General features: G+C 37.5%; 1 protein-coding gene across 2 annotated transcripts; it reads right to left on the reverse strand.

Moving 5' to 3' along the window:
* Nucleotides 1-10,740: 10,740 nt before the first annotated feature.
* LOC106305192 lies at nt 10,741-12,873 on the reverse strand. Of its 2 annotated transcripts, XM_013741562.1 has the most exons (3): nt 12,754-12,873; nt 12,565-12,641; nt 12,095-12,449 (listed from the first exon to the last, which is right to left on the reverse strand). In XM_013741562.1, the coding sequence occupies exons 1-3, from the start codon at nt 12,833-12,835 to the stop codon at nt 12,237-12,239; spliced, it is 372 nt and encodes a 123-aa protein (XP_013597016.1). In that variant the 5' UTR covers nt 12,836-12,873; the 3' UTR covers nt 12,095-12,236. The 2 variants fall into 2 exon arrangements, 1 of the variants encoding a protein (XP_013597016.1); XR_001262931.1 differs by lacking the exon at nt 12,095-12,449 and adding an exon at nt 10,741-10,826 and having other exon boundaries at nt 12,565-12,873.
* Between the last annotated feature and the right edge of the window lie 1,490 nt (nt 12,874-14,363).

Genomic DNA, 14,363 nt, shown 5'->3' on the forward strand with positions numbered 1-14,363 from the left:
ACTGCCACTTTTTCTTTTCCTCTTCTTCCCTACCATGACATTTTGTTCCCCGAGCCGGGAACTCCAATAAACCAATGTTCCTTATCATGTTTGTTAAATGGAACAAAAGAGTCTACACTTCTTAAAGATCCGCCCTCCTTTTCATGATTTCCAGTTATCTCATCAGATCTCCAATAATGAACCAGGGTTCAGAATGCGATAACCCATAGCGAGTTAGGCGTTCCCATACATGTTCCCTCAACTTTTGAACCGGGTCTCCATATACAAAGGTGAGAAAGACCTTTTTCCCAAGAGCCACCGCTTCTACATCTGTCTTTCGGTTGCTGGAATATAAAATCATGAGTTGATACTCATTGTTATAGAAAAGAGCTAATCTCTCACTCTTCCTAACTGGATCCACTGTAACCAAATTATCATAACCAAAGTGTGATTGAAATCTTTGCACAAACTCGAAGTCTTGTTTTGTTTCTGATAAAAATAAAAAATATGATTTATGTTTATGACATATCTCACGGAGATAACTTATATTCTATTTACTCCTCATTCCTCTGCAATTTCAACTTAATATTCTCATATAAAAATTATTTGGGTATACTCCTTGGAGCCCGGAAAAACGGGTTTGATGAGACCCATTAATCTGATAAATCTTTAAACCGTAAAGGTTCCAAACCTTTTGTAAATAAATTATTCCATCAAGCAAATATAAAGAAGCGTGGGACCATCTTGATCTACCATTCCGACGAAGGTAACTATCCCAACACTTCGGAAAGAGCAACCAGTTGCTGCTGTACCATTTTGCACATTTCGTTGCTATCCATGATCCATCCTGACCTAAACTGCACTTGGTTTAAAGAGACCAAATGCAGCCACTGCTTCAACAACGCCAATAGACACCACAATATCCCATATTGACCAGTAGAAACGGACGTTTCGGAGTCCGTTATATTGTGCAAAACGAACAAGTAAACCACTTAAAGAATATTCGTGAAAGAGCCATAATGTAACCAAAGTAAAACCCAGGTGAATCAATTTTATTCCCAATCATAACCAAGACAACAATAATTTTCCTTTCTCCCTTCTTACTCCATATCAATAAGTCTCCGAGCTTCAAAACCAAAGAAAAACACATCCATGAAATATACAGTCTATAATAAGTGAATAACGCTGCATGTTACAAGTTACAACATTTCAATGAGTTATGTACTTTCTCCAAAACACCGGAACTACCCCGATCTAAAAACCAGTTTGTAATCACTGATCCCAATACTTTACCATTATAAACATAGAAAAACACAAGTCGTTACAAAAAGAACCATTTGTTGTTAGATATGCTATAGACAAAAAGCATATTCCCTTTATCCATCCCAAGCCAAACACCAAATCGCCAGTTCCATCGTTTCCTGAATCATTTCCATTATCGAGATAACCCTTTAGCGCTGTATTCATAAAGCTCGTGCCTGATGAATGTCTGCAAGCTAGGTCCGAGTAATAAACGTCTACGGGCCTTGTTGCCTGCCATCCTTATATCAAACTGCACCACCAAAAAACCTCTCCATAGAACCTTAGCCATAGAAATAAACGTCCACAGACCTACTCTCTGTAGCTGGTTTGATGAGACTGACCAGAGAGCTTGCTTCAGTATGAGCAACCCAACCGATACAACCCCGACCCTCAGAAAGAAACTGTAAAACCTCATAGCTTCAATGATCTCCTTCTGAAACCAAGTTATAGAAAAACACCCATACAAAACTGTAAACAGATATTAAAATCAATAGAAAAACTCTTTAGTAACGTTGTAATTGAGTCAATTGACACTGTGATTCTTAAGTCGAAGTCGCAGCTCTTTTTATAGAGGATCCAAATGCCCAATCCCCGATTCCCAAAGCGAGACCCATTAAATCCATATCGAAGATTCGATTTTCCTATAAATCAGTAGATATCTCTCTATTCCAATCATTATAATGACCAAATCATGATACGATAACTATGATCTCCATATCAATTAAATAAGATTCCGTTTTGATGAGAACAAAAATCATACCTCTACAATCTTCTGATTGATCCTTGTTGGGGTGGGGTGGATTTACTTCTTCCCTCAAAGCCCATTAGACAATAAACTAGATTCATTTTACCGTGAAACCCTAACTTCTTTATTGTATAAATAAAGAGATATCTCTCTTTAGCAAGAGATCTGATTCTCTTCTCCAATTTAGAACTAACATTTTTTACAAAGAGTTTATGGATTCTTAGATAGTATTTTACACTTGTAATCATACATACATGTAATACAATCTTTGATCAATAAACTCTTTTTGATGTTCATTTTCCATTTGATTTCTTTGTTTATTTCTCTTAAGTCTCAAGAATCTAAGAAATCTATTTTTTTAATTCTTCATTGTATGAATCCGACAAACACACCATTTTCGGTTCAAACAGTTGGCGCTAGAAGGAGGGGGCCAAAAAGAACTATCTTCAAAGCATATCAAACTTTCAAAGCATATAAAACTTGGAGAATCAAGATTAAAAAAGAAAAAAAAAAGAGACTTTCTTGTGGGACTTTGATCGACCACTTGGTGGGCAAGAAGCTATGAAGCAACAACGGATGTTCATGTTCCCAATCCTCCGGCTGTTCGTCTTGTTTCTTATGGTGTGGACGCCCGTCACAGACGTCTAGAAGATCTCGGCGACCATGGTCCAAGAGCAGTGACGATGAACCAATCATCTCCTCGCTTCGCTGTCTCCACGCATCTGACTTCGACGCCGACAAGGAGAGCACGAGGGAAGATGGAGAAGTATATGACCATTTGATCGCACAACAAGAAGCTTTCGTGGAGGAGTGGTCTGAAATCTCCTTGTCTAAAGCTCTTACCTTCCTCTCTAAAGCTCGCCACGACGAGCTCGCCGCAACGAGCTCGCCGCAACCGGTACGAGCTTCTCGTCAAAGGGAAAGGGAGGCGCAACCTCTCAGGCTCTATCAGTGACGACGTTCTCAAGCTCCATCCCGAGCTAGATGAGCAACCGCTTTGCTCATTCCTTCGATTCCAAAGCAGTTATTCTCAACCATGACGTCTTCAACAGCTTCTTCAATGAAAGCTCGTACTGTTTCCAAGCTCCATCAATGGCGGTTGTGACCTGATAGCAGCTCTGTTCTTTTTGGAACTTTGTCATCAAGCTTGCGACCTGACAAGAGCAGCAATACTGATCTTAACTCGAGAGCTTGTCGCTTCCTGCAAACAGCTTGGCACGAGCACTGTCCACGTTTTCTACAGACAACTCCACCGCTTCTAGCTTCAAGCTCTAATTCAAGCTGTTGCAACAGACGTGAGAAGGAACAGATGCGGAAACAGATGAATAAAAGCGATGTAACTACGACACATATATTTAACGTGATTCGCCCCTAGGGCTACGTCCACGGGCAAAGAGATCTTATTATTGGAGGCGATATTGAGCTTACAAAGTGCAAGTTTAGGGTTAATTCAAATACAAGATATATATAGTAGCAACTCGCATCTAAAACCCTAGACTATACGGACTCATGGGCCTAAGCCCACGATCAGATGTAACATCCATAATAACTTGATGCAACGCTCTTGATGCAACCGAGTCGGTATAATGTACGTGATGTAACATCCATCTCCTAGATGTAACATCCAAATTCAAGGCATATCAACAAATCTCCACCTTGACTTGAACCCTCCCAATAATAGATGTACATGATGTACCAGATGCACCTTCAAGTGCCAAATGTACCAGATGCGCTTCTCTACGCCAGATGTACCATCGCTCTCTTTGCCTCAGATGTCCTTTTGGACCAGATGTGTTCCTATGACGAACCAGACACCCTTTAACGGCCAGATGCTCAACTAGAGCTAGACGTTTCATTAGTCGGATGTCCCAACGGATTAGATGTCCCAACGTATCAGATGTCTCAGACCAGACGCCCCAACGGGCCAGATGTCCCAACAGACCAGATGCCCCAACGGCCAGATATGTCCTTGCGGACCAGAAGCCCCAACGGGGTAGATGTCCCAATGGACCAGATGCCCCAACGGGCCAGATGTTCCAACGAACCAGACGCTCCAATGGGCCAGATGTCCCAACGGACCAGACGCTCAAACGGGCCAGATGTCCTAATAGACCAGACGCCCCAACGGGCCAGATGTCCTTGCGGACCAGATGCCCCAACGGGCCTGATGCCCCAACGGGCCAGAAGCCCCAACGGGCGAAACCATATACATGGTGAGATGAACTTTTGCAGTGCACAGAATACTGATATGTTCATCTGAAGACATCACGAACCTTGTCAACACCTCATTAATGTAGGCCTTCTGTGACAAGAACAACTCCTTCTCTCTATCTCTGAAGATCTTCATCCCTAGAATCTTGATTGCTGCACCCAAGTCCTTCATCTCAACTTCAGAAACCAGAAGCTCCAGCTTCTTGATGTCACACTTCTCTTCAGCTAACAACATGTCATCCACGTATAGTACCAAACAGATGAACGTCACATCCTTCAACTTACTCATGCAGACACACCAATCATAAGGACTTCTGATGTAGCCCAATTTGATTATATAGCTATCGAATCTCTTGTACCATCGTCTGAGAGACTGCTTAAATCCACAAAATGACTTCTGAAGCGTACACACATAGTCATCCTTTCCAAGAACTCGACAACCATCTGGCTGAGTCATGTATATCTCCTCTAGCTCTCCATGAAAAAACATTGTCTTCACATCAAATTGCTCAAGCTCCAAGTCCTGACGTGCTACCAGCGCTAGCAACACTCTGATGAAAGTATCTCTGACCACAAGTGAGAACATCTCATTGTAGTCTACTCCCTCTCTCTGACTGAACCCTCTTGCAACAACTCGATCTTAATACTTAATTCTTTCTGCCGATGATGCTTCAACCTTTATCTTGAAGACCCACTTGTATGTAACATCCCTTCTCCCCGATGGTAATGTGACCAGATCCCATGTATAATTCTTCTGATGAGACTCCGCGTCTCTCGTTGCAACATGCCATTTCTCAGACTCGAGACTAGAAACAGCTTCCATGTAAGTGGATGACACATCCACTTCCTCTGCAACCTGAAGTGCATAACCCACCATATCGTCAAAGCAATATCTCTCTGGTGGCCTGACATCAACCCTTCTTGGTCGATCCTTCGTGATGCTACGCTCTGTGGCGTTAAGTGGTTGAGTCTCCGTATACTCCAACTGAACATCTTCTACACGCTCCTTTTGATTTTCTGTGAGTTCCTGCACATCAATTACTTCATGATCATCTTGCAGCTCCACCTGTTTGCAGCTCCACCTGTTTATCAGTGCTAACCTTTTCTGCTTCTGAACTGGACCCTCAGCTTCTAACCATAGATGTTTCATCGAAGACAACATTTCTGCTTAGAACCACTTGGTTTTCTGATGGAGACCAGACCATGTATCCCTTGATTCCATCATCGTAGCCCATAAACACTTTAAAAAGTGAATATTCAGCATATCTACCTGACCACACCTCAGGAAGTATCATGCACTCGATGCCTGTGTGGGGACCAAAATTTATCAAGTAACAAACCGTGTTAACTGCTTCAGCCCAAAGCCGCTTCTCCAAATCAGCACTCGAGAGCATGCACATCGCTCTCTCTAGCATTATCTGGTTTATCCATTTTGCAACACCATCCCGCTGTGGTGTTCCCCTGTCTGTAAGATGCTTGGCAGATGTTGCATCCTTACAAAACTGTTTAAACTCTTCCGAGCAGAGTTCCAAACCAATATCAGAATGAATCATATCTTGCTTCGACAGATGTTGCATCCCACGCTCGCCCATATGTTCAAGCCTCATATGCCATAGCTTAGTCATATCTTCCTCTGGGATCTCTGGCGATGCAACATTTGCTGAACCGGTAACCGTTGTACCCTCCAGCAAATACAGAGTACCGTTCATGAAACCCTTCAAAATCACATTATAACCCCTGTAGACATTCAAAACTCCATCGCCACCCGAATATTTGAACCCTCTCCTGTCCAGAAGATTCACGGATATCAAATTCTTCGTCATTGATGGAACATGCCTAACCTTGTTCAATGTGCAGAATCTACCATCATGTGTCCTGAGCTTGATTGAGCTGATCCCAACAATCTTGCAAACAAAGTCGTTTGCCATCTTAATCCTGTTGTCAAGTACCTCTGTGTACTCTGAAAACCACTCTCTCCTCGGTGTCATGTGGTAGGATGCTCCTGTATCAAGAACCCACACATCAGAAGAGTGTGTGTGTTCGTGAACAACAAGAGCGATATCGTCGTCAGACTTGGTTTCATCCTCGACTACTGCAATAGACCCAAACTACTGCTCCTTCATCATGGGACAGTCTGACTTCCAATGTCCCTTCTCTTTGCAATAGTTGCAAATATCAGATGCTTTAGGACATCTTGGAAATGACTTCTTATCTTTCGAAGTCCTTATGTTCCCATGTCCCTTCACACCACTGACAAATAACCCCGATGCTTGATTGTCTATCCATGAGTTGGATGCCTTATGGCGCAATTCCTGACTATGAAGCACCGACCTAACTTCTTCCAGTTTCACTGTATCTTTGCCAACAATGAATGATTGCCCGAAGTTCTTGAAGGAGTTCGGCAGAGATACCAATAGGATTAGTGTCGCGTCTTCATCCTCCACCTTAACATCAATGTTACGCAGCTCCAATAATATCGAATTTAGCTTATCAAGATGGTCGTGAAGCTCAATACCTTCTTGCATACGCAAGGCAAAAAGGCGTTGCTTCAGAAGTAGCTTGTTCGTCAGAGATTTTTCATGTACAAACTCTCCAACTTCTGCCACAAACTAGCAGCCGTTTTCTCATCCGATACTTCGATGATAATCTCGTCCGCTAGACGCAGCAAAATTGTTGAGAACGCCTTCTCTTCCAGAGCCTCCAAATCAGCTGCTTCAAATTTCTTCCCTGACAATGGTCCCCAGATGCCTTGTTGCTTCAACAACGCCTGCATCTTAATATGCCAAAAACTGAAGCTATTTCTCCCATCAAACTTATCGATCTTTGCGTTTATTCTAGACATCTTCTCACCAGATAACCAACCCCGAGCTCTGATACCAATTTGTTGCAACAGACGTGAGAAGGAACAGATGCGGAAACAGATGAATAAAAGCGATGTAACTACGACACAGATATTTAACGTGGTTCACCCCTAGGCTACGTTCACGGGCAAAGAGATCTTATTATTGGAGGCGATATTGAGCTTACAAAGTGCAAGTTTAGGGTTACTTTGAATACAAGATATATATAGTAGCATATTGCATCTAAAACCCTAGACTATACGGACTCATGGGCCTAAGCCCACGATCAGATGTAACATCCATAATAACTTGATGCAACGCTCTTGATGCAACCGAGTCGGTATGATGTACGTGATGTAACATCCATCTCCTAGATGTAACATCCAGATTCAAGGCATATCAACACAAGCTCTGATTCAAACTCTAAAAGGAATAGAAGAAAACAGAGGAACGTGTGATAGACCACGACAAGCTTGGTCTCTCTTTATGCTCAGCTCATGATCATCAACACCATCAACGCGCATCCCTGAGCTTGACGTCGTCAAGATCACGTCTTAGCCTCTTCATTGGATTCAGTTACGAAAGTCTATTCTCTATCAGCCTATTCAGTCTCCTATTGTTCCCCAAGAGCTTTTCATGGCCGCTTATCACAAGCACATACTTCTCAGTATCACGTGATCCTTGCATTGCTTGGAGATCATCTTAGTAACAGTTCGATCTTGGCAGTCACGTGAACTCTACCTCGGACGCTCGTTTCTTCTCCACATTAAAGATAAGCCCTCTAATTAAATCATCACATGCTTTAATCACCTTTATATTATACATATATCTCATGGTGAACATCATAGCTGTGGTTTATTATTAAAAATAACTCTAAGCTTCTCATTCTCGTATAACCTTTATGAGATGATTTATGTTATTGCTGATGGCCTATGATATTAATAGTTAGCAATTATCATGTCTGTTGGTTATGCAAAAGTTGCTTGTTTCTTCTGGTTTATATTAATCTGACCATAATCATGCTTTTTGGAAGCCAGCGATCGTTGAGCCAAAGACAAGCGGCTGCCACCATCATGTCCTCGTGCTTCGAAGGACGGCCCTCAGCTACGAGCTTGCCGGAAGCGGTACAAGCGAAGCAAGCCAGAACGTTTCTCAACGTCATCACAGCCTGACAAACATACAAGCCAACAACTTGCTCGGCACACACGATCTCAACACGAGACTTCGGGTCGGTAATAGTTCGGTAAACTTGTATTTTAGGCACGAGTTTAAATTGAACTTGCTTGTTATTAGGCACGAGCTTGTAGTCGACTCGCTTATTGTTAGACACAAGTTTACAAAAACTCGCTTTGGCTAGGCATGAGTTTACAGAAACTCTCCTTCTACTAGGCACGAGTTCTCAGTAAACTCGCATTTGTCTCAGCATGAGTCCAGTAAACTCGTCGTTCGCTAAGCACGAGTTTAAAGCAAACTTGCCTTTTACTAGGTACAAGTTCAAAGTAAACTCGCCTAGATCGTCATAGGCATGAATGTGTCTAGTTAATTGTCTAATAAACCCTATTCGTTAAATTCATAGAGATCGACTTCATCTCTCTCTGCGAACTTGGGGGGGCTTACTGTTGGGGGTGGATTTACATCCTCCCTCAAGACCCATTAGACAATAAACTATGTCCATTTTACTGTGAAGCCCTAGCTTCTTTATTGTATAAATAAAGAGATATCTCTATTTTGCAAGAGATCTGATTCTCTTCTCCATTTTAGACCTAACACTTCTTACAAAGAGTTTATGTATTTTTGGATAGTACTTTACACTTGTAATCATACATGTAATACAATCTTTGATCAATAAACTCTTTTTGATGTTCATTTTCCATTTGATTTCTATGTTGATTTCTATGTTGATTTCTCTTAAGCCTCAAGAATCTAAGAAATCTATTTTTTAAATTCTTCGTTGTATGAATCCGGCAAACACACAATTTTTGGTTCAAACAATCCTCTTGATTCCTTGTCCAATCCATGATGACTCTATCCTTTCGATCCCCATTTTTTCTTTATAAAAAAGCTTCCATCGAAATTTCACAAGGGGCCATATCTCCGTGATTCCGTATCTAACCCAGATCACCGTGATTTCGTATCGAAACCATGTCTTCCCGATCTTACCATAAAGAGATAGATCTGCTTGATTCCATATCTTCCATTCGCTACCCGGATCCCACCTTCGGAAAACCGTGGAAACCCTCGCCGTCGCCATGTTTGAAAAGGGAAGTTTTTTCCGTTATTTCATTTAAAAAAAAAAAATCTTTCAAAATTACATTTCTGCCTTTTGAGAAAATTTCATTTCTACTTTATTAGATAAAATTGTCTTTTTTTTTAACACTATTAGATCAAATTATCATTTGTCATTTATCTTTATGTTTCTTTTCTATATATATATATTATATAAATTCTGATTATAAGATTTAATCGAATTGGATTGTTTATGCATATCAAAAATATTTTAAATAAAGTTAAGTATAAATGAGTTAATTTTTATTAAGTAAATAAATAGCCAGAGATCGTAAGATTTTTGGTCAAGCTAGATCCTTTTGTATCGGAATTTGAAAAGATGTATAGCTTAAATTAGACATGTTTCACTTTGTGATTCATCTATAAATGTACTTTTCTGTATTCTAATTTTTAAAACATCATTATTTCATTATCGAAAATGAAAGTTGCTTTCAAACCTTGGTTTATTGGTTTCATTATGCTCACAATTTTTCTCCTCGGTTTGTATTTACATTTACAGCTTTATTAATATATTATAAAACAATGGGGGAATTTTCATGTTTACCATATTGTTGATACTATTATTCATGTTACTTTTACTAAATAACCATTTTCACAAATATATTCTTCATTGAAAAGGGAAAAGACTTTACCTTTGCTTTATATATATAATAAATAATTGTATAAAAATAAATATATAAGAATTAGTTTTCGGATAATATGTTTTCAAATTTGAACTTGTTTATAAAAATAATTTTCGAAATTAGTTTTTTTTCAAATTTTCTTTTTGAAATTCAAAAATTCTTTTTGAAACTTTTTTAAAAAATATTTTTTTAAGTATTTAGTTATGCATTTATTAGAATCCTAAATTCCACATTCTAAAACTATATACCACTTCCCAACTCTTAACCATAAGTTTAGATTAGTTAACCCTAGGATTATAAGTGTTTGTGTACCTATTTAAAAGTGCGGGTAAATGTGGTTAAGGTAAACATGAAAAAAATGATATTAGAAATATGATAGTTTAGGCAATTTCCCTATTATCATTCAAAAATAAATTTTATTTGATGCCATTTATTTTATACCTACATAGATTATATGTTTAATTCTATATTATTGAGTTTAATGATTTTCCAAAAATAATCAATGATTGGAAAAGAAGATTTTTAGACTTTCAGTTTTTTTTAAAAGAATATATAAATATGCAGAAAAAACTCTAAACATATGTCTTACAAAAGTTATGCTTTAATTATTATAATAACAGGAGAAAAAACGATTGCAAAACGTCTCAGAATATGTGGTGAACTTATACGAAACAAAGGAAATACATGTGATGACAATAGCTGTAAAGCCGAATGTGTCAAAAGGCATAAACAAGGGCGAGGTGCTTGTGAACTTGGTTTTGGCGGAAGACCAAAGGTATGCCATTGTCATCCGCCGGTCTGCCCTCCTATTCCTCCTCCTGCTCCTCGCTGAATAATTATCTACATTGAAACTCAAATAACATTTATAATAATACTATGCCTTCGTCATAGAAAAAAAATAAAAGTTTTAATAAATTGTTGCTGGTGTTTTGGCATAGTAAGGTGTCCTATGTTACCGAATTCAAATCAAACAAATATTTATACATGTCTCTTTTTTGTACAAATGCATAAATTAACAGAAAAATATATTGGAATTTATTATTTTTCATATAAAAATTGAAATAAAAAATGGTAAAAGCTTCACATACGTCTTCATCACATGTCTTTTGAGAAAGAAGAAAAAGAGGAGGAGACATTCGAGCATACACTTCTCGTGGAACGTCAGGTCTTAGGATCGAATTACATCTGTGGGCTACAAGTGTCGTGAATGGCTTCAGTATGATAAGATCTGGTCCGCTACTCTCATTCAAATTATTCTAAGGAGTGAATTACTCTCTCAAATAAGAGATTCAGTTGTAGTACTTAGGGATCGAATCCACAAGGAGCTAGAGAGCCTAATAGATCGAATCAGAGTGATTAAGCTAGGTTGATTATGATTAAAGTAAATAACAGGTTGTGAGCACGGTAGTTGCTCGGTTGATTGATTGGGGTTTAAGACAATTAAATGAAATAGCTAGACTTAGGGTTTCTATTCAGGTAATCAGGATTATAATCCTATAGGTGCTTATTAGTTGTATGCATGGTATTATAGAGCTCAAGCTCTTAAACAACAAACCGGTCGGTGTTCGCATTCTAGGTTTGTCTATTGACACGACTTTAGTGTCGATCGATGATTCTAGAGGAATATCGATCGATGATTCTAGAGGAATATCGATCGATACACTTATCTCGCTATCGATCGATTATTATATAGAAATATCGATCGACGAGTGTTTAGTCAAGCTTTACGCACGAGTTGAATTATGCTCACTAGGCTTCCTAGATCAGCTTTCGTCTTACTCTAACAATTCTAGCTCAGTTAGGACGGATTCAGGGTGAGATGCAAGTTATCACTTGTGTCTACAACTCCTAAGGCAAGTTCTAGGTAGCTAATCTAGAAACATGCATTAGTGACAATCCTAATAATGAATATCACAACTTAGCAATCTATAGTTGAGGCTAATCCTTCATAACATATTTGAACCCTAAACCTAACAATAGAACTACTCAGACATAACTAAGCAATTCATAACAACAAGGAATAAATAATAAAAATGCATAGAATTAATAAGAAGAATCAATGGAGTTCCAATCACAAATCTGTCTGGATCTTCTCTCCAACTCTCCTAAAATCCTAGAAAAACCTTAAAACCTTTTGCTGTGAAAAAAGGGAACAAGAAAGCGCTCTTTGCCTCTAACATGTCGGAAAACTATAAGTATTAGGTTAAAACTCGTCAGGGGTAATCTTGTAATTTTGTGAAGTCTTGGGCTTTAAGTTGGCTTGGTCCAAACGAGCTTCTGTGCACTCGCTGTCGATCGATGTAACGGTGTGAATATCGATCGATTATTCTTCTTCAATATCGACCGATGGTCGTGCTCGATGGCCAGCTCAGATGTCGCAGCTCTTTTTATAGAGGATCCAAATGCCCAATCCCCGATTCCCAAAGCGAGACCCATTAAATCCATATCGAAGAATCGATTTTCCTATCAATCAGTATTTCTCCATTCCAATCATTATAATGACCAAATCATGAATCGATAACTATGATCTCCATATCAATTGAATAAGATTCCGTTTTGATGAGAACGAAAATCATACCTCTACAATCTTCTGATTGATCCTCTTGATTCCTTGTCCAATCCATGATGACTCTATACTTTCGATCCCCATTTTTCCTTTATAAAAAAGCTTCCATCAAAAATTTCACAAAGGGCCATATCTCTATGATTCCGTATCTAACCCAGATCACCGTGATTTTGTATCGAAACCATGTCTTCCCGATCTTACCATAAAGAGATAGATCTGCTCGATTCCATTCACTACCCGGATCCCACCTTCGAAAAACCATGGAAACCCTCACCGTCGCCATGTTTGAAAAGGGAAGTTTTTTCCGTTATTTCATTTCAAAAAAAAAAAATATCTTTTCAAAATTACATTTCTGCTTTTTGAGAAAATTCCATTTCTACTTTATTAGATTTTTTTTTTTTGAACACTCTACTTTATTAGATAAAACTGTCTTTTTTAACACTATTAGATCAAATTGTCATTTGTCATTTATCTGTATGTTTCTTTTCTAAATATATATTATATAAATTCTAATTAAGTGATTTAATCGAATTGGATTGTTTATGCATATCAAATATATTTTAAATAAAGTTAAGTATAAATGAGTTAATTTTTATTAAGTAAATAAATAGCCAGAGATCGTAAGATTTTTGGTCAAACTAGATCCTTTTGTATCGGAATCTGAAAAGATGTATAGCTTAAATTAGACATGTTTCACTTCGTGATTCATCTATAAATGTACTTTTCTGTATTCTAATTTTTAAAACAACATTATTTCATTATCGAAAATGAAATTTACTTTCAAACCTTGGTTTATTGGTTTCATTATGCTCACAATTTTTCTCCTCGGTTTGTATTTACATTTACAGCTTTATTAATATATTATATAATAATGGGAAAATTTTCATGTTTACCACATTGTTGATACTATTATTCATGTTACTTTTACTAAATAATCATTTTCACAAATATATTCTTCATTGGAGAGGAAAAATACTCTGTTACCCTTGCTTTATATATATAATAAATAATTGTATAAATAAATATATAAAAAATTTAGTTTTTGAATTATATGTTTTCAAATTCGAACTTGTTTATAAATTTTGTTTTCAATTTTTTTTTCGAAATTAGTTTTTTCAAATTTTCTTTTTGAAACTTTTTTTTAAACAATTTTTTATGTATTTATTTATGTATTTATTAAAATCCTAAATTTCACATTCCAAAACTCTAGACCACTTCTCAACTCTAAACCATAAGTCTAGATTAGTTAATCCTAAGGTTATAAATGTTTTTTTACCTATTTAAAAGTGCGGGTAAAAGTGTTTAAGGTAAACATGAAAAATTGTATTAAAAATATGATAGTTTAGGCAATTTCCCTATTATCATCCAAAAATAAATTTTATTTGATGCCATTTATTTTATACCTACATAGATTATATGTTTAATTATATTATTGAGTTTAATGATTTTCCAAGAATAATCAATGATTAGAAAAGCAGATATTTAGATTTTCAGTTTTTTTTTTAATATAAATATGCAGAAAAAAACTCTAAACTATTGTAAAACTTAGAGTTGTAATCCGTAAGTTCTATATTTTATTAATCATAAAGTTTTTCCTTTATATAGGGGATTACAAGATAGATAAAAAGGAAATAATACAAATCATAAACATAAATAAAAAAAGAAATCCTAATCATACAAGGAAAATGAAATTGAGTTTCCTTTTTTCCTAAACCGCATCTCTCTCTTCTCTTCTCTTCATGCGGCCACCTCTCTCTATCTCTAGGGTTGGCCAACTCTCTCTCTAGATACTGGGCAGGTTATGGATCGGG

This window comes from Brassica oleracea, chromosome C7 (genome assembly GCF_000695525.1).
Source record: "Brassica oleracea var. oleracea cultivar TO1000 chromosome C7, BOL, whole genome shotgun sequence".
Taxonomy (NCBI): Eukaryota; Viridiplantae; Streptophyta; class Magnoliopsida; order Brassicales; family Brassicaceae; genus Brassica; species Brassica oleracea.